This window comes from Budorcas taxicolor, chromosome 6 (assembly GCF_023091745.1).
Source record: "Budorcas taxicolor isolate Tak-1 chromosome 6, Takin1.1, whole genome shotgun sequence".
Taxonomy (NCBI): domain Eukaryota; kingdom Metazoa; phylum Chordata; class Mammalia; order Artiodactyla; family Bovidae; genus Budorcas; species Budorcas taxicolor.
Genome location: NC_068915.1, coordinates 81208128 through 81228248, shown reverse-complemented (window position 1 = coordinate 81228248; position 20121 = coordinate 81208128). Strand labels below are relative to the sequence as shown.

General features: G+C 37.0%; 1 protein-coding gene across 1 annotated transcript in view; it reads left to right on the top strand.

Moving 5' to 3' along the window:
- Nucleotides 1-20121, top strand: part of EPHA5 (EPH receptor A5) — a 407527-nt gene that overhangs the window by 277118 nt on the left and 110288 nt on the right. Inside the window, exons 6-7 of the mRNA XM_052642307.1 lie at nt 5701-5825; nt 14365-14524. Coding sequence (XP_052498267.1) covers nt 5701-5825; nt 14365-14524 — 285 coding nt within the window. The remainder of the gene's footprint in view (nt 1-5700; nt 5826-14364; nt 14525-20121) is intronic.

Below are 20121 nucleotides of genomic sequence, written 5' to 3'. Positions count from 1 at the left end.
TTGTTCTTCCTTCTTTCCCTGTATTCTGGATGGTTTGTCCATAGTACCAAAGATGGCATGACTTTCCCTCATGAGGGAATCAATAGGGACTTTGAACTTATTCCAGAATGTGACTGTGAGAACCACCAGTCAGTAAATTTGCTGCTTTGCTGCAAACACTATGATGAACTAGGGGACCCATAGTTTGCTCTTCCTTCATTACCTGTATTCTGGATGGTTTGTCCATAGTACCGAAGATGGAATGACTTTTCCCTCATGAGGGAATCAAAAGGGACTTTGAACTTATTCCAGAATGTGACTGTGAGAACCACTAGTCAAGTAAAGGATTTACATGAAAGTAAATAAACTTCAATTTAAAACTACTTTTAAACAATTTTGGCCTTGTACCACACTTTGTGTTCTGTAGTGTGTATGTGTGCTCAGTCGCTTAGTCCTGTCTGACTCTTTTTGACCCTATGGACTGTAGCCCACCAGGCTCCTCTGTCCATGGAATTTTCCAGGCAACAATACTAGATATAGGTTGCCATTTCCTACTCCAGGGGATCGTCCCAACCCAGGGATTGAACCCGTGTCTTTTGCATCTTCTGCATTGGCAAGAGGATTCTTTATCACTAGTGCCACTTGAGAAGTCGAGGCAAGATACTGGAGTGGGTTGCCATTGCCTTCTCCAGGGGATCTTCCAGACCCAGGATCAAACTCAGGTCTCCTGCATTTTGGGCAGATTCTTCATCATCTGAGCCAGCAGGAAGGCCCAAAATGAAAGTTGCTCAGTCGCTCAGTTGTCTCTGACTCTTTGTGAACCCTTGGACTGTAGCCCACCAGATCTTCTGTCCATGGAGTCATAGAGGGTAGCCATTTCCTTCTCTAGGGGGATCTTCACAACCCAGATCTCCTGTGTTGGAGACACGATTATTTACCATCCAAGCCACCAGAGTCCGGAAATTTTGTGGAGCTGGACAGAGGGAAGGGACATGTATAAACCTATGACTGATTCTTATTCATGTTTGACAGAAAAACAACAAAATTCTGTAAAGCAATTAGCCTCAATTAAAAAATATATTTTTAAAAAAGAATAGAAGATAAAACTGAAATTATACATTCTCTGAATCTGAGCACCACAAAGCCTATGATTAAAAGAATAAAAGTACATATTATATCATCAAAGTCAATATAACCTATGGGTTTATAACACACTAGACAGTTACCAGACTTTGCTCTTACAGATAGTTGTTTCTATTTTAATTTTATTGAAAGATATGTCACTTTTAATAGATAAGTTTGCTGATACAATATAATACATAATAAAAAATAAAAGGTTCCTCTGTATTTGATTTTTTACCACCACTCATTTACTCCATACATATTTATTGGATCATCCTCTGTCCAGGTGCTGTTAGAGCTAAGATTCAGCAACGAATGAGAATAACAATATCACTGCCCTCATAAAAATTATACTCTACTTGAGAGGATTGAAAAAAGCAAATAGGAATAAGGAAGAATTCATATAGAAATAAAATATGAATATCAGATGGTAGAAGTGCAAGAAATAGAAGAAAAATTGTGAAGATCAGAGGATGTGGCAAGGTAAGGGGGGCTAAGGGAGAGAGCAAACAGAAAAGGTCTCAGTGAGAAATCCAGAAGAGGGAGTGAGTTCTGGAGTCAGAGCAAGAAGTACCTCTGAATAAGAGGATGCAGATAGAAAATCCTTAGGCAGGAGTGTGTCAGAAGTGCCTGGGGCAGCCAGCCTAGAGAAGGAAATTGCAACCCACTCCAGTATTCTTGCCTGGAGAATTCCATGGAAAGAAGAGCTTGTTGGGCTACAGTCCATGGGGTTGGACACAACCGAGCAGCTAACACTATGTAGGAGTGTGTCAGAAGCGCCTGGGGCAACCAGCCTGGGCAGAGCTCCTGAAGAAGTAGCAAGCGGTAGTGAGGTCAAAGAAGATGCAGAGAGCCAGGTGTGTGTGTTTTTCCACATTTGGGTTTTACTCTGCAGTGAGACACAGAGGTGCAAAGGAATGACATGATCTCACTTCCGTTTTTAAATGATGAGCCTCTTCCCATCCCCTTTTTACACTAGCGTGGAGACCTGCAAATAGTTCTAAACTTTGTTCTTGCTCTCTGTTGCTCAAAATGGTACCTCTGATTTGATTACATTTTCTGAGGAGTGGAAAAGATAATTAAACATGACAAATTACAGTGCATTATTTTGACTGAATACTGCTGGAAATTAAAATAGAAATACTATGCATCCATATGTATATGTATATAACATATAGGGCTTCCCTGGTAGCTCAGCAGTGAATAATCTGCCTGCCATTGCACGAGACAGAGGAGACCAGAGTCTGCTGCCTGAGTCGGGAAGATCCCTTTGAGAAGGAAATGGCAACCCACTGCAGTATTCTTGTTTGGGAAATCCCATGGTCAGAGGGGCCTGATGGGCTGTAGTCCATGGGGTCGCAAAGAATTAGACACAACTTAGAGACTAAAACAACAACAACAATATAACATATATATTATTATTTCTTTTTGTTAGCTGCTCAGTCGTGTTTGACTCTTTGTGATCCCATGGACTGTATGTAGCCCACCAGGCTCCTCTCTCCATAGAATTCTCAGGCAAGAATACGGGAGTGGGTTGCCATTTCCTTATCCAGGGTATCATCCCAACCCAGGAATCAAATCTGAGTCCTCCTGCATTGCATGCAGATTATTTACCATCTGAGACATAAGGGAAGCCAAACATATATCTATCTATCTATCTATCTATCTATCTATCTATCTATCTATATATCTATATAAATTTTAATCTCAGTTCGGTTCAGTTCAGTTCAGTCACTCAGTCATGTCCGACTCTTTGTGACCCCATGAATCACAGCACGCCAGGCCTCCCTGTCCATCACCATCTCCTGGAGTTCACTCAGACTTACATCCATCGAGTCCATGGTCTTCCTGGGTCATCCCCTTCTCCTCCTGCCCCCAATCTCTCCCAGCATCAGAGTCTTTTCCGATGAGTCAACTCTTCACATGAGGTGGCCAAAGTACTGGAGTTTCAGCTTTAGCATCATTCCTTCCAAAGAAATCCCAGGGTTGATCTCCTTCAGAATGGACTGGTTGGATCTCCTTGCAGTCCAAGGGACTCTCAAGAGTCTGCTCCAACACCACAGTTCAAATGCATCAATTCTTCGGCACTCAGCCTTCTTCACAGTCCAACTCTCACATCCATAAATGACCACAGGAAAAACCATAGCCTTGACTAGACGGACTTTAGTAGGCAAAGTAATGTCTCTGCTTTTGAATATACTATCTAGGTTGGTCATAACTTTTCTTCCAAGGAGTAAGCAATTTTTAATTTCATGGCTGCAGTCACCATCTGCAGTGATTTTGGAGCCCAAAAAAATAAAGGCTGACACTGTTTCTACTGTTTCCCCATCTATTTCCCATGAAGTGATGGGACCAAATGCCATAATCTTTGTTTTCTGAACGTTGAGCTTTAAGCCAACCTTTTCACTCTCCTCTTTCACTTTCATCAAGAGGCTTTTTAGCTCCTATTCACTTTCTGCCATAAGGGTGGTGTCATCTGCATATCTCAGGTTATTGATATTTCTCCCGGCAATCTTTATTCCAGCTTGTGTTTCTTCCAGTCCAGCGTTTCTCATGGTGTACTCTGCATAGAAGTTAAATAAGCAGGGTGACAATATACAGCCTTGACGGACTCCTTTTCCTATTTGGAACCAGTCTGTTGTTCCATGTCCAGTTCCAACTGTTGCTTCCTGGCCTGCATACAGATTTCTCAAGAGGCAGGTCAGGTGGTCTGGTATTCCCATCTCTTTCAGAATTGTCCACAGTTTATTGTGATCCACACAGTCAAAGGCTTTGGCATAGTCAAGAAAGCAGAAATAGATGTTTTTCTGGAACTCTCTTGCTTTTTCCATGATCCAGAGGATGTTGGCAACTTGATCTCTGGTTCCTCTGCCTTTTCTAAAACCAGCTTGAACATCAGGGAGTTCACAGTTCACATATTGCTGAAGTCTGGCTTGGAGAATTTTGAGCATTACTTTACTAGCATGTGACATGAGTGCAATTGTGTGGTAGTTTGAGAATTCTTTTGGATTGCCTTTCTTTGGAATTGGAATGAAAACTGACCTTTTCCAGTCCTGTGCCACTGCTGAGTTTTCCAAACTTGCTGGCATATTGAGTATAGCACTTTAACAGCATCATCTTTCAGGATTTGAAACAGCGCAACTGAAATTCCATCACCTCCACTAGCTTTGTTCGTAGTGATGATTTCTAAGGCCCACTTGACTTCACATTCCAAGATGTCTGGCTCTAGATGAGTGATCACATCATCATGATTATCTGGGTTGTGAAGATCTTTTTTGTACAGTTCTTCCGTGTATTCTTGCCACCTCTTCTTAATATCTTCTGCTTCTGTTAGGTCCAGACCATTTCTGTCCTATATTGAGCCCATCTTTGCATGAAATGTTCCCTTGGTATCTCTAATTTTCTTGAAGAGATCTCTAGTCTTTCCCATTCTGTTGTTTTCCTCTATTTCTTTGCATTGATCGCTGAAGAAGGCTTTCTTATCTCTTCTTGCTATTCTTTGGAACTCTGCATTCAGATGCTTATGTTTTTCACATAAGGCTATACACTACCACAGGGCTATCACATAGTGGTTATACATTACTCACTTTAGCTGACATCTTTTCCATCTTATTACATCTACATTATAAATATATAAAATATGTATTATTTTCTGTCTCTACACTTACATACACTCATGATATGTGTGTGTGTGTGTATGTGTATATATGCCTACCAGGTGGCACTAGTGGTAAAGAACCTGCGTGCCCATGATAATTTCTTGCTTTGTCCTCTATAAAATCTGAAACCTACAAAAATAAAGGTTATCTACATCAAGAAGATTATGTTAGCACCTCTTTATGGTGTCAAACCCAGAGTCTATGCAAATCTCATCAGATTGATAAAAAATGGATGCCGAGTCAAATAGTCAAATATGTGGGAGTTCAAAATACTCAGAAAGTAGCATTTTTTTTCTATTTTTATCAGATAAATAGTCATTTAATAGACACTGGCAAATAATGATGAGCATCATAAGCAATTGTGATTTCTAATGAAATATTTGGGAAAAATGAATATGAAGGGAAATGCTTCTTTTATTTGCTATTGCTTTATATATACACGTATTTAAGCATAGTTTTAAGAAAGACCTCCACTATATTTAAAAATGAAATTTCAATGATTATAGGACTCATATGACTTCAAAAATAAGAAATCATGAAAGTCTTAATGTTATAAAAATATGGTAATAGGGATAACCATGTATGTGTTAGTGTTATGGAATATGTTATCGAGTCCATGAATTTTAGAAACAGAACAGACATAAGATCATTAAAAACATCTTTATTCTATAAAAGAAGATATTTTATGTATCTAAAGTTTATGGAGAAAATGTGGACTAAGATTCTGCGTGACTATAATTTTATTATAGAAATTTCTCTCTAGTTGATTTATATTTTTAAAACACTTCTAAATCTATAAAAACTTGTATATAAGCAATAACTGTTTCCAGGTAACATGCAAAGTTAAGTGTTTGGTATATTACGTTCAAGTGTGCCAATATACATGATAGACAGGTGTAATTTTAAGGCTCTGTTAATCATGCTAATCTCCATTTTTCAGCCCCCTCTCCAGTCACCAATGTGAAAAAGGGGAAGATTGCTAAGAACAGCATCTCCTTGTCTTGGCAAGAGCCAGACCGTCCCAATGGAATCATCCTGGAGTATGAAATCAAATATTTCGAAAAGGTGGGGCTAACAGAATAAAAAATGTCCTTTCTTCCTTTTTCATTTTAATTTTAGCAATTGTAGTTATCCAATTTGTAGAGAAGCATTTTACAATTTTAGGTGTAAATCCATGACAGTTGATTTGCAGTCATGATTATGAAGGCCAGACGTGTATAGGGAGTGCTTTATGTGTGTTCTGTTGCTGCCAAATAGTTCACGCTGCCGGAATACTGCAATGTAATCTACTATCAGCTTCACTAGGCTTCACATCATTGAAAGATAAAGTCACAGAGCATTTTCAAAGTGTCCCAAATGATGAAGCTGTTAACCTTCAGTAGTGACTGCAGTGTACTGTAGGGAAAAACACATTCTCATGGCCAGTAACTCTCCATAATACCTATTCTATTTGGAAGTATCAGCAGGTAGCGTGTATATATGTACCTTATAATTTTAGAAAATCTATGACAAAAGTCTAACACTGTAGCATAAAATTTATTTTAAAATTTGAGGGCATAAAATCGGAAGTATATGCTTCACATTCCCTGTAGTTTCTTGATTTCCTTCTTCTTCCCTGAGTTGTTCTTTTGCCATAATAGTTGTTGAAATCTAAAAGCAATAATCATTCCTCTTTCTCTTTTCTGAATCCACGACCAAGTAAACTATTGATAAAGGAATAAACAGGTAGAAACTAAAGATGCACTTATAATTTCTAAAGCTGAGCTGGTGTATTTGGCTTAGATATATTATGTTAGATTAGATTTTCTAACCTCCACTGCCATCTTACAGTAAATTCCCTACATATGAACCTTTAAATTGCAGTCATTCGAAGATGTGAATGTGCCCTTGTACGTCAGCTGTTATACTGTACTACTGTACTTTTCAAAGTAATAGTACTGTAAGATTAAAATGTTTTATTTTTGTGTTTGTTTTTTATGTATTATTTGTATGAAAGGTATTATAATCTCATTATGGTACAATACCATGTAGTTGATTTGTGTTAGGCTAAATTGTGTGTTAGTCACGTCTGACTTTGCAACCCCGTGGACTGTAGCCTGCCAGGCTCCTCTATCCTTGGAATTCTCTAGGCAAGAATACTGGAGTGGGTGGCTATTTCCCTCTCCATGGGATCTTCCCTACTCAGGGATCAAACCCAGGTCTCCTGCATTGCAGCAGATTCTTTACTGTGTGAGCCAGTGGGGAAACCCTAGGCTAAATTTATTTGACTTAAAAACAAATACAACTTACAAACGGGCTGTCAAAATGGAACTTATTTGTATGTAGGAGACGTACTGTATTGTGATTTTTGTACAGACTAGATCTGAATGACATGCACTATTTAGAACAGCTTGAGTTCTAATAGAACAAGGATAAAAATAGATAAGTATTCAAACCAGACTCTAAGAGGTGGGTTGGAGACCCTGGCACATAATTATATGTCCTATGGAAGCAGGAGTAGAAAAGATTGCTGACATAATGCTGAGAAGCAGATCCCAAAAGGGAAGGGAAGCCACACTTATCCAACTGTTTCTCATAAACTCCCAGAGACATCGCTCCTCTCTTAAGGAAGAGTGAAGAGGGTGGAAGTTTAAAAACTCACTTTGCAATACCTAAGAAATTGTCCAAGCTAGGATGCTAGAATTAAGAAGGAGAATAAGTGTTTTCCTTGTACTAATGCAAAAGTATCACAAGAAATAGTGATCTCCTATTAATGAAAGTTAAAGTTGGAATTCCACATATATGATAGATAAACATTATAAGTAAATGCATTGAAATACATTGAAGTAGTTCATAGCATTTTTTGCTTCTTTCATCATGGATTCATTTTTTTGGATTATCTTTTGTTTCTGTGTAAAGATACAACAGAGAATGAAACATAGAGTTTATGTGGGGTATGTGGGGCTATCTACATCTTTTTTTCTAGGTTTTGGATGTCTCTACAATGTTCATATATTGATTTTATAAATAGTTAAATAACTCAATTATTATTTTGGAAATCATTGTCTAAGAATGACTTATTGACAGCATTAAATGTAACTAAGTAGATTATTAGGGACCATAAATGAAGATATTGATAAGATATTTCAGAAAAAAATATTATCAAATAACATTATTCACCAAGAATGTTCTAAGAAAATACTTTGATACAAAGCAGTTGTAAATAAAGTGTATAGTGTTTACTGAAAAAAATAGAGTAAATCAAGTAAAATGTTACAACATTACTATACATATACTTCAGTGATTCCTGTTTCTCTGGGAGTCATGGTTCAAACTGAATTGCTGATGCTAGAAGTCTACAAACACATGCTATATTCAAAAATAATTTGGTAAATTTAGTTTTACATTTCCTTTTTCAAGTTTTTATAAACTTTATTACTGCATACTAATTCAAAGCTAGGCAGATACATGAATTTATGAATTCTTTTGTAAACATTTTAAGTTTCCAGATTTTTATTGTAATTAAAGTTGATTTTTAAAATAAATTTGGAGAAGGAAATGGCAACCCGCTCCGGTATTCTTGCCTGGAGAATCCCATCGACAGAGGAGACTGGTGGGCTACAGTCCATGGGGTCGCAAAGAGTCAGGCACGACTGAGCAACTTCACTTCACTTTCACTTTAAAATAAGTTGAGATTCATACTGACACTTTAGAATAGCTATACACCAAAAAAACCTACATAATTGAATAGGGGTTTCCCTGATAGCTCAGCTGGTAAAGAATCCGCCTGCAATGCAGGAGACCCTGGTTTGTTTCCTGGATCAGGAAGATCCTCTGGAGAAGGGATAGGCTACCCACTCCAATATTCTTGGGCTTCCCTGGTAGCTCCGTTAGTAAAGAATCTGCCCACAATACAGGAGACCGGGGTTTGATCCCTGGGTTGGGAAAATCCCCTAGGGGAGGGAATGGCTACCCATTCCAGTATTCTGGCCTGGAGAATTCCATGGATTGTTATAGTCTATGGGGTTGCATATAGTCCATATACCTGAATATACATATCATAGATGTAATAAAGTTTTTCAGCAGGAACAGTAAACGTTTGACTATTATTTATTTTCCTGCCTGGTTTTTCTTTACCTGAAACAACTATTCATAGCTGAACCTATGAGTTTAGTGGGCTTTGTTTGTTTATCTTTTTTTTGTCTTTAAGGAAATTATCCCCATTTTTTCCCATTATGGGCGACCTTTGATTGTTTTAACACTTGCTTCTCAGCATATGCATGAGTCTCATATACATGATATTCCTTCAGTTCAGTTCAGTTCAGTTCAGTCAGTCATGTCTGACTCTTTGCAACCCCATGAATTTCAGCATGCCAGGCCTCCCTGTCCATCACCAGCTCCCGGAGTTCACCCAAACTCATGTCCATCGAGTCGGTGATGCCATCCAGCCATCTCATCCTCTGTCGTACCCTTCTCCTCCTGTCCCTAATCCCTCCCAGCATCAGAGTCTTTTCCAATTATTCAACTTTTTGTATGAGGTGGCCAAAGTATTGGAGTTTCAACTTTAGCATCAGTCTTTCCAAAGAACACCCAGGACTGATCTCCTTCAGAATGGACTTGTTGGATCTCCTTGCAGTCCAAGGGACTCTCAAGAGTCTTCTCCAAAACCACAGTTCAAAAGCATCAATTCTTAGACACTCAGCTTTCTTCACAGTCCAACTCTCACATCCATATATGACCACTGGAAAAACCATAGCCTTCACTAGACGTATCTTTGTCGGCAAAGTAATGTCTCTGCTTTTGAATATGCTATCTAGGTTGGTAATAACTTTCCTTCCAAGGAGTAAGCATCTTTTAATTTCATGGCTGCAGTCACCATCTGCAGTGATTTTGGAGCCCCCAAAAATAAAGTCTGACTCTGTTTCCACTGTTTCACCATTTATTTCCCATGAAGTGATGGGACCAGATGCCATGATCTTAGTTTTCTGAATGTTGAGCTTTAAGAGCAAGGATTTATCTTTTTTTTGTTTGTTTGTTTCATTTAAGCTGCTGCTTTCGTTAAAGAATTATTCAACAGGTGGTAGGGCATAGCCCTTGTCTGTTAATATTTATTCTAATTAATCATATCCATGTTGTGGAAATATTTTTGTTATAGTCCATTTTATGTAATATTTGTGTCAGTAAGATTTGACTTTATGCTTAGTGTTTTATATTTAATGCTGTGTTAATACATTCTATTATCTGCACAACTCAAAGTAAGAAAAAAATTATTTTGGAGAAAAAGATTTCTATTCACATATTGAATAAATGAATAAAAGTCACCTACCTACATGCTTTAAAAGCAGCAAAAACCCTTATATATTATTTTGGGGAAGTTACCATTATCTTTTGGTCAGTTTTTACAGAGAAGATATTAGTTCCCAAACTGTTGCCAAGTAAAATTTTTGAGCATACCAATAAAATACACAAAAAGTTTTGTTTTTTTTAACACTTTCAAAAGGAAAAAAAAAAAAGGATAATGAGCTTTGATACCATGTATTGAGGTGGGGGTCCTGATAGGTTGCCAGGGCTTATTTTGAATCTTCAGAATGATACCACCATTTTATTGGATGGCTTTTGGCCAGACACAGGTGGCAGAGCTTTCCAGGGCTCACACACTTGCCAGCTGGCATTTCTGCCTATGATTGCCCTGCTCTAATAGAGGTCATTGGGCCTTTCTGTTCCTGCATGGTGATGGGCCCATTGCCACCTCTTAATTAAAGACAGAGGCAAAGGGAAGCTGCCCTTTGGCAGGGTGTTTGCCAGCTGGCTCCTTCTGCAAAGGCTGTCCCCTTGCTGCCTATGAACAATGTTTGCTAAGCAGCTGGGGAACATAGCTCATTTGCTCAGCTGGGACATAAAGGCAGCAAAAGCCACTGCCCCGACCAAGGACTTGACACTTGGTCGCGGGTATTGAAGATGTGTACATAGTGGGTAATATGGTGGAAATTCTGAGTATGATTTAAAGAAGTGGAACAGAAGCAAATTTTAGAAGATACTTAAATGATTTAAAATGTATATTTCTGGGTTTTGATCCCTTAGTATAAGCTTCACTAAGTCCCTTTGATAACCTACTCAACCAACTCAGAGAGACAGTGTACAGTTAGATCTGTGATGAGGAACCACTGAGATATGCATAATGTTAATAGATAATCAGATGGAATGTTGTATAATTGTGTTCAAGTGACTGCAGATTATACTTTATTTCAAGAAATAGCATTCCAGTTTCCTTGAGTGTTTTTTTTTCTTTTTTGATGAAATTATCAATTTCTATTTTTTTTAATACCTAGAAGTTACAATCATATAAGATTTTTTTTTTCTTTTGAGTAGAAGAATTTGCCATCATGTTATAGGGGCAAATAAAAGCTATAATGCTCAGAAGGTTGTGCTAGGTGTTGTGTATATTATCTCTATCTCTGTGTGCTCACAAAGCTCTTAATAAATAATTTCATCCTATTCTTAAGAAGAAAAAAACTTAGGTTGCGTTGCATACTCACATTTAGTTAGTAATGGCTAGAATTCTAACCCTGATATTCCTATGCTTTTTTTCATTGGAAAGAACGTCTTACTTTACATATAAATGTTTATACTTCATGTAAAAATCCTAATTATATCAAATATAAGAGAATCTTTAGTTTTGTCTAGATTTTTTTCACCAACTCAAATTCCCTTCAAACAAATTACAAATAATAGTGAATATATATTTCTTACTGAAAATTTCTGATTCAATCACAGCCAACTTGTAAGGTATATTATTGAGAAAGTCTTGCCCACTCAGTCACAAACTTGAGTATACCCAGAACATCAGAAACTGCAATAGTTTATAGAAGGTATTTACCCCTTTTTAAAGGAACACATTAAGAAATTGTCTACTTTTTTACTGCTCTACCTCTAGCGCATAGAAGAGGTACTAGAGTAGACAAGAGGAGATTTTAAATATTTGTGAGGGAAAATGGCTAACATTACTAGGTAAAGTTTATAGAATTTAATTACCTACTTTAAATTCTTAGCAAAATTGTAAAAAAAAAAAATTCCTAGACACTTTAAAGACTAGGCATTTAAATTGGTATGTTCATTAAAAAATAAAGATAAATTGTTTATGTAGAGTAAATCAGAAAAACCCATTTGGATTAGAATTTAAACCATATTTACCTGTAAAGAAATTTAGATATACTTAACCCTAAGAAAATTTTATATGTTTGAATGTATTAAATGAAGAATGGTGAACTACTTTAAGAGAAACATATTTATACATTGTATGTTTTATTTTTGGTAGCATAGAACTTGGTTAGAAGTTGACTTTGATGTGTCAAATTAGAAAAAAAAATGTTATTACAATAAAACTTGTCTTACATGCTTTAACATGCATTATCTGTTTCATCCTTACATCTCTATTGAGGATATCCAAGTACCAGTTTTGACCCCAATTTTTTTTTCCTGTCAAAAGACCAAATTCATTTATTTTAATTGGACGTTAATTACTTTACAATATTGTATTGGTTTTGCCATACATCAACATGAATCTGCCACAGGTATACATGTGTTCCCCATCCTGAACCCCCCTCCCTCCTCCCTCCCTGTACCATCCCTCTGGGTCATCTCAGTGCACCAGCCCCAAGCATCCAGTATCATGCATCGAACCTGGACTGGTGATTCATTTCATATATGATATTATACATGTTTCAATGCCATTCTCCCAAATCATCCCACCCTCTCCCTCTCCCACAGAGTCCAAAAGACTGTTCTATACATCTGTGTCTCTTTTGCTGTCTCACAGACAGGGTTATTGTTACCATCGACCCCAATTTTACAGATAAGGAAATTAAGGATAAAAATAAAAATGGGTTTTTTGTACTTTAACACCTGATTTCAGTGTCCATATTAAAGATACAGCATAGCATGTTGTAAACTTCAAGGGACAATGAGTGTGGTTTGCATTTGTTTTGTGTGTTCATAGATAACATCAAATAATAACCATATTAATATCATCATCCAAATGATAAGTTTGGAGTAGGGAATTCCCAAACTGCCTATTGAATTTGGCATATTCTTCTCAAGAGTACTTGAGAAGTAAATATTTATATATATTCATGTTTTCAATTGTTTTCTCATTTAGAAAAAATAAATCCTTTACATGTTGGTCCCCTTAGATCATTTTTTAAAAATACATTTTTCTGCTTGTAAAGACAAAATTCACTGAAATATTTAGGAAACAATGATCTATAGTAATTAACCAGTTATTGTAACTAAAGATAAATTTTTAAAAAGGAATAAAAATGTTCTAACTATAACCTATCTTTAATCCATCCTATAATATCAATCATAAATGTAATACATTTCCTTAAGGAAAAAACAAGTTTAGCCAAGAATCACACATAAAAATATAAAGGAAGAGAAAGTTCAAAACAGGAGCTGTGTTTTAAATCTTTATAGATCTAACATTTTTTATTCAGCATAGTAAACTTCAGAGATAAGGTGTTGGAGAAGACTCTTGATAGTCCCTTGGACTGCAAGGAGATCCAACCAATCCATTCTGAAGGAAATCAGTCCTAGGTGTTCTTTGGAAGGAATGATGCTAAAGCTGAAACTCCAATACTTCGGCCACCTCATGCGAAGAGTTGACTCATTGGAAGACTCTGATGCTGGAAGGGATTGGGGGCAGGAGGAGAAGGGGACAACAGAGATGAGATGGCTGGATGGCATCACCAACTCGACGGACGTGAGTTTTAAGTGAATTCCGGGAGCTGGTGATGGACAGGGAGGCCTGGCATGCTGCGATTCATGGGGTAGCAAAGAGTTGGACACGACTGAGCAACTGAACTGAACTGAACTGATAGATGGTTTGTCTAGAATTTTGTTACTAGTCAAATTAGGAATACTTCCTCTTTGTTTCACTTTCTAGAAATATCTTTCCAGTGATTTTTTCCTTTCCTCTTCCATCTCTGTTCACTAGTAACCTAGCCCAAACACATAAACGTTAAAAACTAGAAAGTTATGTAAAAGGAAAAAAAAAAAAAAACTTTGCTTCTTTGCATTTTTTCTTTAAAATTCAATTTCAACATAGTGAACTGAAATTAAAGTTCTCCAGTGAAGTACTCATTCCTTCTCCCAACACATGAATATAATTAGAAATCAAATTCACTAAAGATAAAAGATATATGTCTTATCTGACAGTACATAGGACATTGTCTCCTTTCTCTGTAAACAAGCATCATGTTAGATGCACTCTAATAAGTCATTTATGAGAAAAACAAGCACACAATTAGCTATACTAAAATAGAGTCTGCAAAATAGTGTATCTTTAAAAAAACATTTTTTTTAAGTTTACATATCTATTTCTGCTCAGGGCAAGTGGTAGATGGGTGGAAAACACATCCACCATCTTTGAGTTCTAGAAAATAGCATTCTGTATAACTAGCACTCCTAGGTTATGTGGGATTTTTTTTTCTCTAAAATCATCATATTTACATTAATATCAAATCTATTAGTTTCTGAATCTTTTCCTCATTTCTGATTCTAAGTTTTGTCATCATTAATAATTCATATGTTGTCTTCTCTTTTATTTTATCTACATGTGTGATCCAAGGACCAAGAGACCAGCTATACAATTATCAAATCTAAAGAGACATCTATAACTGCAGAAGGCTTGAAACCAGCTTCGGTGTATGTCTTCCAAATTCGAGCACGCACGGCAGCAGGCTATGGTGTCTTCAGTCGAAGATTTGAGTTTGAAACCATCCCAGTGTGTAAGTCATTTTAATTACTGTCAACTCATGCCTCTCTAATGGTTACCAGAAAAGAGTCAGTGGATCAATACTCTCCCTGGGCATTCTGTCAGTCTCCTGCTTCTCCTCTGTCTCCCAGGCATGACCCCTTCAGGTAGGAAGCATCTGTCATGCTATTATGGTAGGTGAGCAGGTTAACACACGTTGGTCCCCACTCCTCATTGCATTTGGTCTACAGGGAGATGAAACATCAGGGGATGCTTAAAAACTGTTTAAACCTTGCTTTTAAAGACTCTTTCCACTGCTGCCATACTTTATTGAATTATTGCCATTTACTTTTTACTTGTTTTATTGAACTACCTTACTAAGCTTCGTCTTTCTATGAAAATTCCACAGGGAATTTTCTTTAGTATTGAGTTTGGCAAGAAAATGGTGCTTTCAGGAACCAATCTGATTGTTTAAAAAAATCAAAATCAAAATCTCTGGCAGCAACTCTGAGTGGATGGTCTGGAAATATTTCTGTAAAAACCTTTCTTGTGCTTTTTTTCCCCCATAAAACAGTAAAAATAGCAGAAAGCTTTTTCCTTAAAGTCAAGTAAAATATTTAGATTTACTTGTACTAGAGCACACATTAAAAGCAGACAGGCAATAATTTATTATATTTATAGATGAAAGAAAAGACACTACTAAAATCTTGTTAGGAAGAAAATAACAGAAGTAGTGTGAAATGTCAAATATGTGTAAATGTATATGTTTGAACATATATAATACATATATATATATTTAAAGTCAAGTTATGTAAGAATTAGTGATTGTAAAATCAAGAATATAAGATGCATATTTCCTTCGTCTGAATACCAATGTAATGAGAGCATAGTTATCAGATTTACTTTGAAATGATTTTTTTTTCATTTCATCTGTAATTTAATTCCCTATTGCCATGTAGCATATTTACAGGTTCTTGGTATTAAGACTCAGACACTTTGGAGAGGAGGGAGTACCCATAATTCTTTCTATCACATCTAGAGAGAAGCTTTTTCTCCAACCACAAGAAAATAAGGAGTAGGAAAAAAAGGGTTCTATAAGAAACAGAAACTAGACTCTTTCAAATGTTAAGGGTATTGAAGATGCCATGTAAAGTAGCATCATGCACAGAGTGTAAGCTGCAGCCTAGTACAATTCAGCAGTGGAAAAACTAGAAGGAAGGAAGCAACACAACACATGAAGCCACAGAGGGAAACAATATGGTCACAAAGCATGAAATGAAAGACCTGTTGTCAGAAAGGGAAATGATGATTAGAAGAATTATTAAATTTAAATTTTTGTAAATCTATATAATACAAATCTTAAGAAAATGAAGACATACTTATGCTTAAAGCATGTTTAACTGAATTATCTAGAAGATAATTTTTATTACTTTAACGGTAACTTTCTAAATATTGCTTCCCTTGATTTTATATAGATTAGTGTCCCATGATGGAAAAAAGATAAATTACTTTATTTCCATTCAAGGACAGTCCCTTGTCTGAAGTTTAACTGACATATTGAAATTTAAACGTGATACTGTTTAGAAAAGTTTTTAAATATGTTTGACATGAATAGATGTAATTAGAAAATTTCCATAATATTGGCAATGAATTAATTATTGACTCTTGTATCTTGAACACTGATCTGGATTTATGAGGAAACATGTGTTACATACTCTCAGTTCAGTTCAGTTCAGCCACTCAGTCGTGTCCGACTCTTTGCGATCCCCTGAATCACAGAACACCAGGCCTCCCTGTCCATCACCAACTCCCGGAGTTTACTCAGACTCATGTCCATCGAGTCAGTGACTCTGGCCACCCTCAAAGGCCTTGTTTCTATTTATGCTTATGTGGTTTACCAACTCTGGGAACAAAGCCGTAGGGTACATTGTGTTTCACAGTATGCTCTAGTGCTCAGACAACTCTAAAAATGAAAACTGTCACTTTAAAAAATTACAAAATTATATTTAGTTTTAAGAGATTGGCATGTTCAGCAATTAGTTTTTCTTTAGACTATTTGTTAAACTCCTCCTCCTTTTTTTTTGTATAGTGGTTTCCAGGATGCCAATACCCATCAATCTGATCATTGAGACAAACAATATGAGGTCATTTTCCATATAGTTTTACAGAGTCTCACCTAAAATTGTCTTCTTTTAAATTTTTCCTACATAATCTTTAGAGGGAAAGAAATGTCACACTAATGTTTTTATTACAAAATCAAATTTTAGTGTTTTTATTACTAGATAATGAAACTCTTTTAGGGATGTATTCTGTACTCCCTCTTAACTTCAGTGTAGAATTTTATTTTTACTTGAGTACGTGTACGTGTATATGCAAGCATTTTAAGAATGAATTTTTCTTTGTATCAAGTATCTGTTACATACCAATCCCCTTTGGCCTTCATGTAGAAAGCTGTATACAATTCAGCAAGAATTTGTTGAGCCCCTATTATACGTTGGCTTTGCTAGACTCTAGAGAAATTAACATGAGTAATACATGAAACTTCTCTCGAGGGGATAAAAGTACACTCTAACTCTGAAAATTAGAATGTTTGTGTCAAGAACCACTTTAGAATAGTGTGAGTGTGTTCAATCACTCATTCATGTCTGACTCTTTGCAACACCATGGACTGTAGCCCACCAGGCTCCTCTGTCCATGGAATTTTCCAGGCAAGAATACTGGAGCAGGCTGCCATTTACTACTCCGGGGGATCTTCCCAACCCAGGGATCAAACCTGCATCTCTTTGCTCATTGGAAGGCCATTCTTTATGACTAGTGCCACCTGGGAAGCCTGCCATATAATAGTTTTGTTCATTATTTTTAAAATTGTTATTAACTCCCTACACAGCAAAAGATATAGTTAAAATAAAACTTCATTTCGACTTCTATAGCATTTGTGTTAAATGCCATTCATTTGACAACTATTTGTGTACTATTTTGTGAAAACACTTCAGTTGTTTTACTGAGGAATTATTTACTTGATATTATAATTTAATTCTTCACATACTAGTGTATTATTTCAGAAACAGTCTTCAAATACAACATTGCAGGATTTATGGTATCTTCCCTGGTGTCTCAAACAGTTAAGAATCTGCCTGCAGTATAGGAGACCTGGATTCAATTTCTGAATCAGGAAGATCCCCTGGAGAAGGGAATGGCAACTCATTCCAGTATTCTTGCCTGGAGAATTTCATAGACAGAGGAGGTTGGTAGGCTACAGTCCAGGGGTAGCAAAGTGTCAGACACGACTGAGTGACTTCCCTACATCAGTTCAGTTCAGTTCAGTCGCTCAGTCATGTCTGACTCCTTGTGACCCCATAAATCACAGTATGCCAGGCCTCCCTGTCCATCACCAACTCACAGAGTTCACTCAAAATCAAGTCCATCAAGTCGGTGATGCAATCCAGCCATCTCATCCTCTGTTCTCCCCTTCTCCTCCTGCCCCCAATCACTGCCTGCATCAGAGTCTTTTCCAATAAGTCAACTCTTCACATGAGGTGGCCAAAGTATTGGAGTTTCAGCTTCAGCATCAGTCCTTCCAATGAACAACCAGGACTGATCTCCTTTAGGATGGACTGCTTGGATCTCCTTGCAGTTCAAGGGACTCTCAAGAGTCTTCTCCAACACCACAGTTCAAAAGCATCAATACTTCAGTGATCAGATTTCTTCACAGTCCAACTCTCACATCCATACATGACCACTGAGAAAACCATAGCCTTGACTAGACGGACCTTAGTTGGCAAAGTAGTATCTCTGCTTTTCAATATGCTATCTAGGTTGGTCATAACTTTCCTTCCAAGGAGTAAGCGTCTTTTAATTTCATGGCTGCAGTCACCATCTGCCGTCATTTTGTAGCCCAAAAAATAAAGTCTGACACTGTTTCCACTGTTTCCCCTTCTATTTCCCGTGAAGGGATGGGACCAGATGCCATGATCTTCATTTTCTGAATGTTGAGCCTTAAGCCAACTTTTTCACTCTCCTCTTTCACTTTCGTCAAGAGGCTTTTTAGTTCCTCACACTTTCTGCCATAAGGGTGGTGTCATCTGCATATCTGAGGTAATTGATATTTCTCCTGGCAGTCTTGATTCCAGCTTGTGTTTCTTCCAGCCCAACGTTTCTCATGATGTACTCTGCATATAAGTTAAATAAGCAGGGTGACAATATACAGCCTTGATGGACTCCTTTTCCTATTTGGAGCCAGTCTGTTGTTCCATGTCCAGTTCTAACTGTTGCTTCCTGACCTGCATATAGGTTTCTCAAGAGGAAGGTCAGGTGGTCTGGTATTCCCATCTTTCTCAGAATTTTCCACAGTTTATTGTGATCCACACAGTCAAAGGCTTTGGCATAGTCAATGAAGCAGAAATAGATGTTTTTCTGGAATTCTCTTGCTTTTTCAATGATCCGGCAGATGTTGGCAATTTAATCTATGGTTCCTCTGCCTTTTCTAAAACCAGCTTGAACATCTGGAAGTTTGTGGTTCGCATATTGCTGAAACCTGGCTTCGATAATTTTGAGCATTACTTTACTAGTGTGTGAGATGAGTGCAATTGTGTGGTAGTTTGAGCATTCTTTGGCATTGCCTTTCTTTGGGATCGGAATGAAAACTGACCGTTCCCATTCCTGTGGCCACTGCTGTTTTCCAAATTTGCTGGCATATTGCAAAGGAGAAAAAGAAAGATATAAGCATCTGAATGCAGAGTTCCAAAGAATAGCAAGGAGAGATAAGAAAACCTTCCTCAGCGATCAATGCAAAGAAATAAAGGAAAACAACAGAATGGGAAAGACCAGAGATCTCTTCAAGAATATTAGAGACACCAAGGGAACATTTCATGCAAAGATGGGCTCAATATAGGACAGAAATGCTATGAACCTAACAGAAGCAGAAGATATTAACAAGAGATGGCAAGAATACACAGAAATGTATAAAAACAAGCTTCATGACCAAGATAATCATGATGGGATGATCACTCACCTAGAGCCAGACATCTTGGAATGTGAAGTCAAGTGGGCCTTAGAAAGCATCACTACGAACAAAGCTAGTGGAGGTGATGGAATTCCAGTTGAGCTATTTCAAATCCTGACTTCCACACATATGTATAGTAAATGTTGGACCTGTCTACAGACAGGTTAGGGTTAGGGTCAGGGTTAGTTTAAATTAGTAATATCAGTAATTTTAAGTATAAGAATTTGTTGCCCCCAAGAGAAATTATCTGTTTAGGCTGTAGGTAGTGGAGAAGCAGCCTGTAAGTAAATGAAATTTTCCCTCTGAAGGGAGATGTTTAGAGGTCAGTGTCTTGGAAGAGACAGGAAGAATTATAACAGTGGAGTTACGTAAAGCAACAGAAGGATATGGAGTTATATTTAACCATGGAATTCAGAATTGATTAGGCTTTTTTATGTATAAAGTTTAACATTTCTAAAATGTGGGAGGTGGGAACAGATTACAGAAAATAATGAGGAAGACTCATTATGAGCATGACTTTGTAAGGAAGTTAAAGAGAGCTCTTTAACACTTTGCAAAATTATAATATAACGAGGATATTGGAATTAATGAAGTCTTACATTTCCTTGTACTCCTTTGTATGTGAGTGT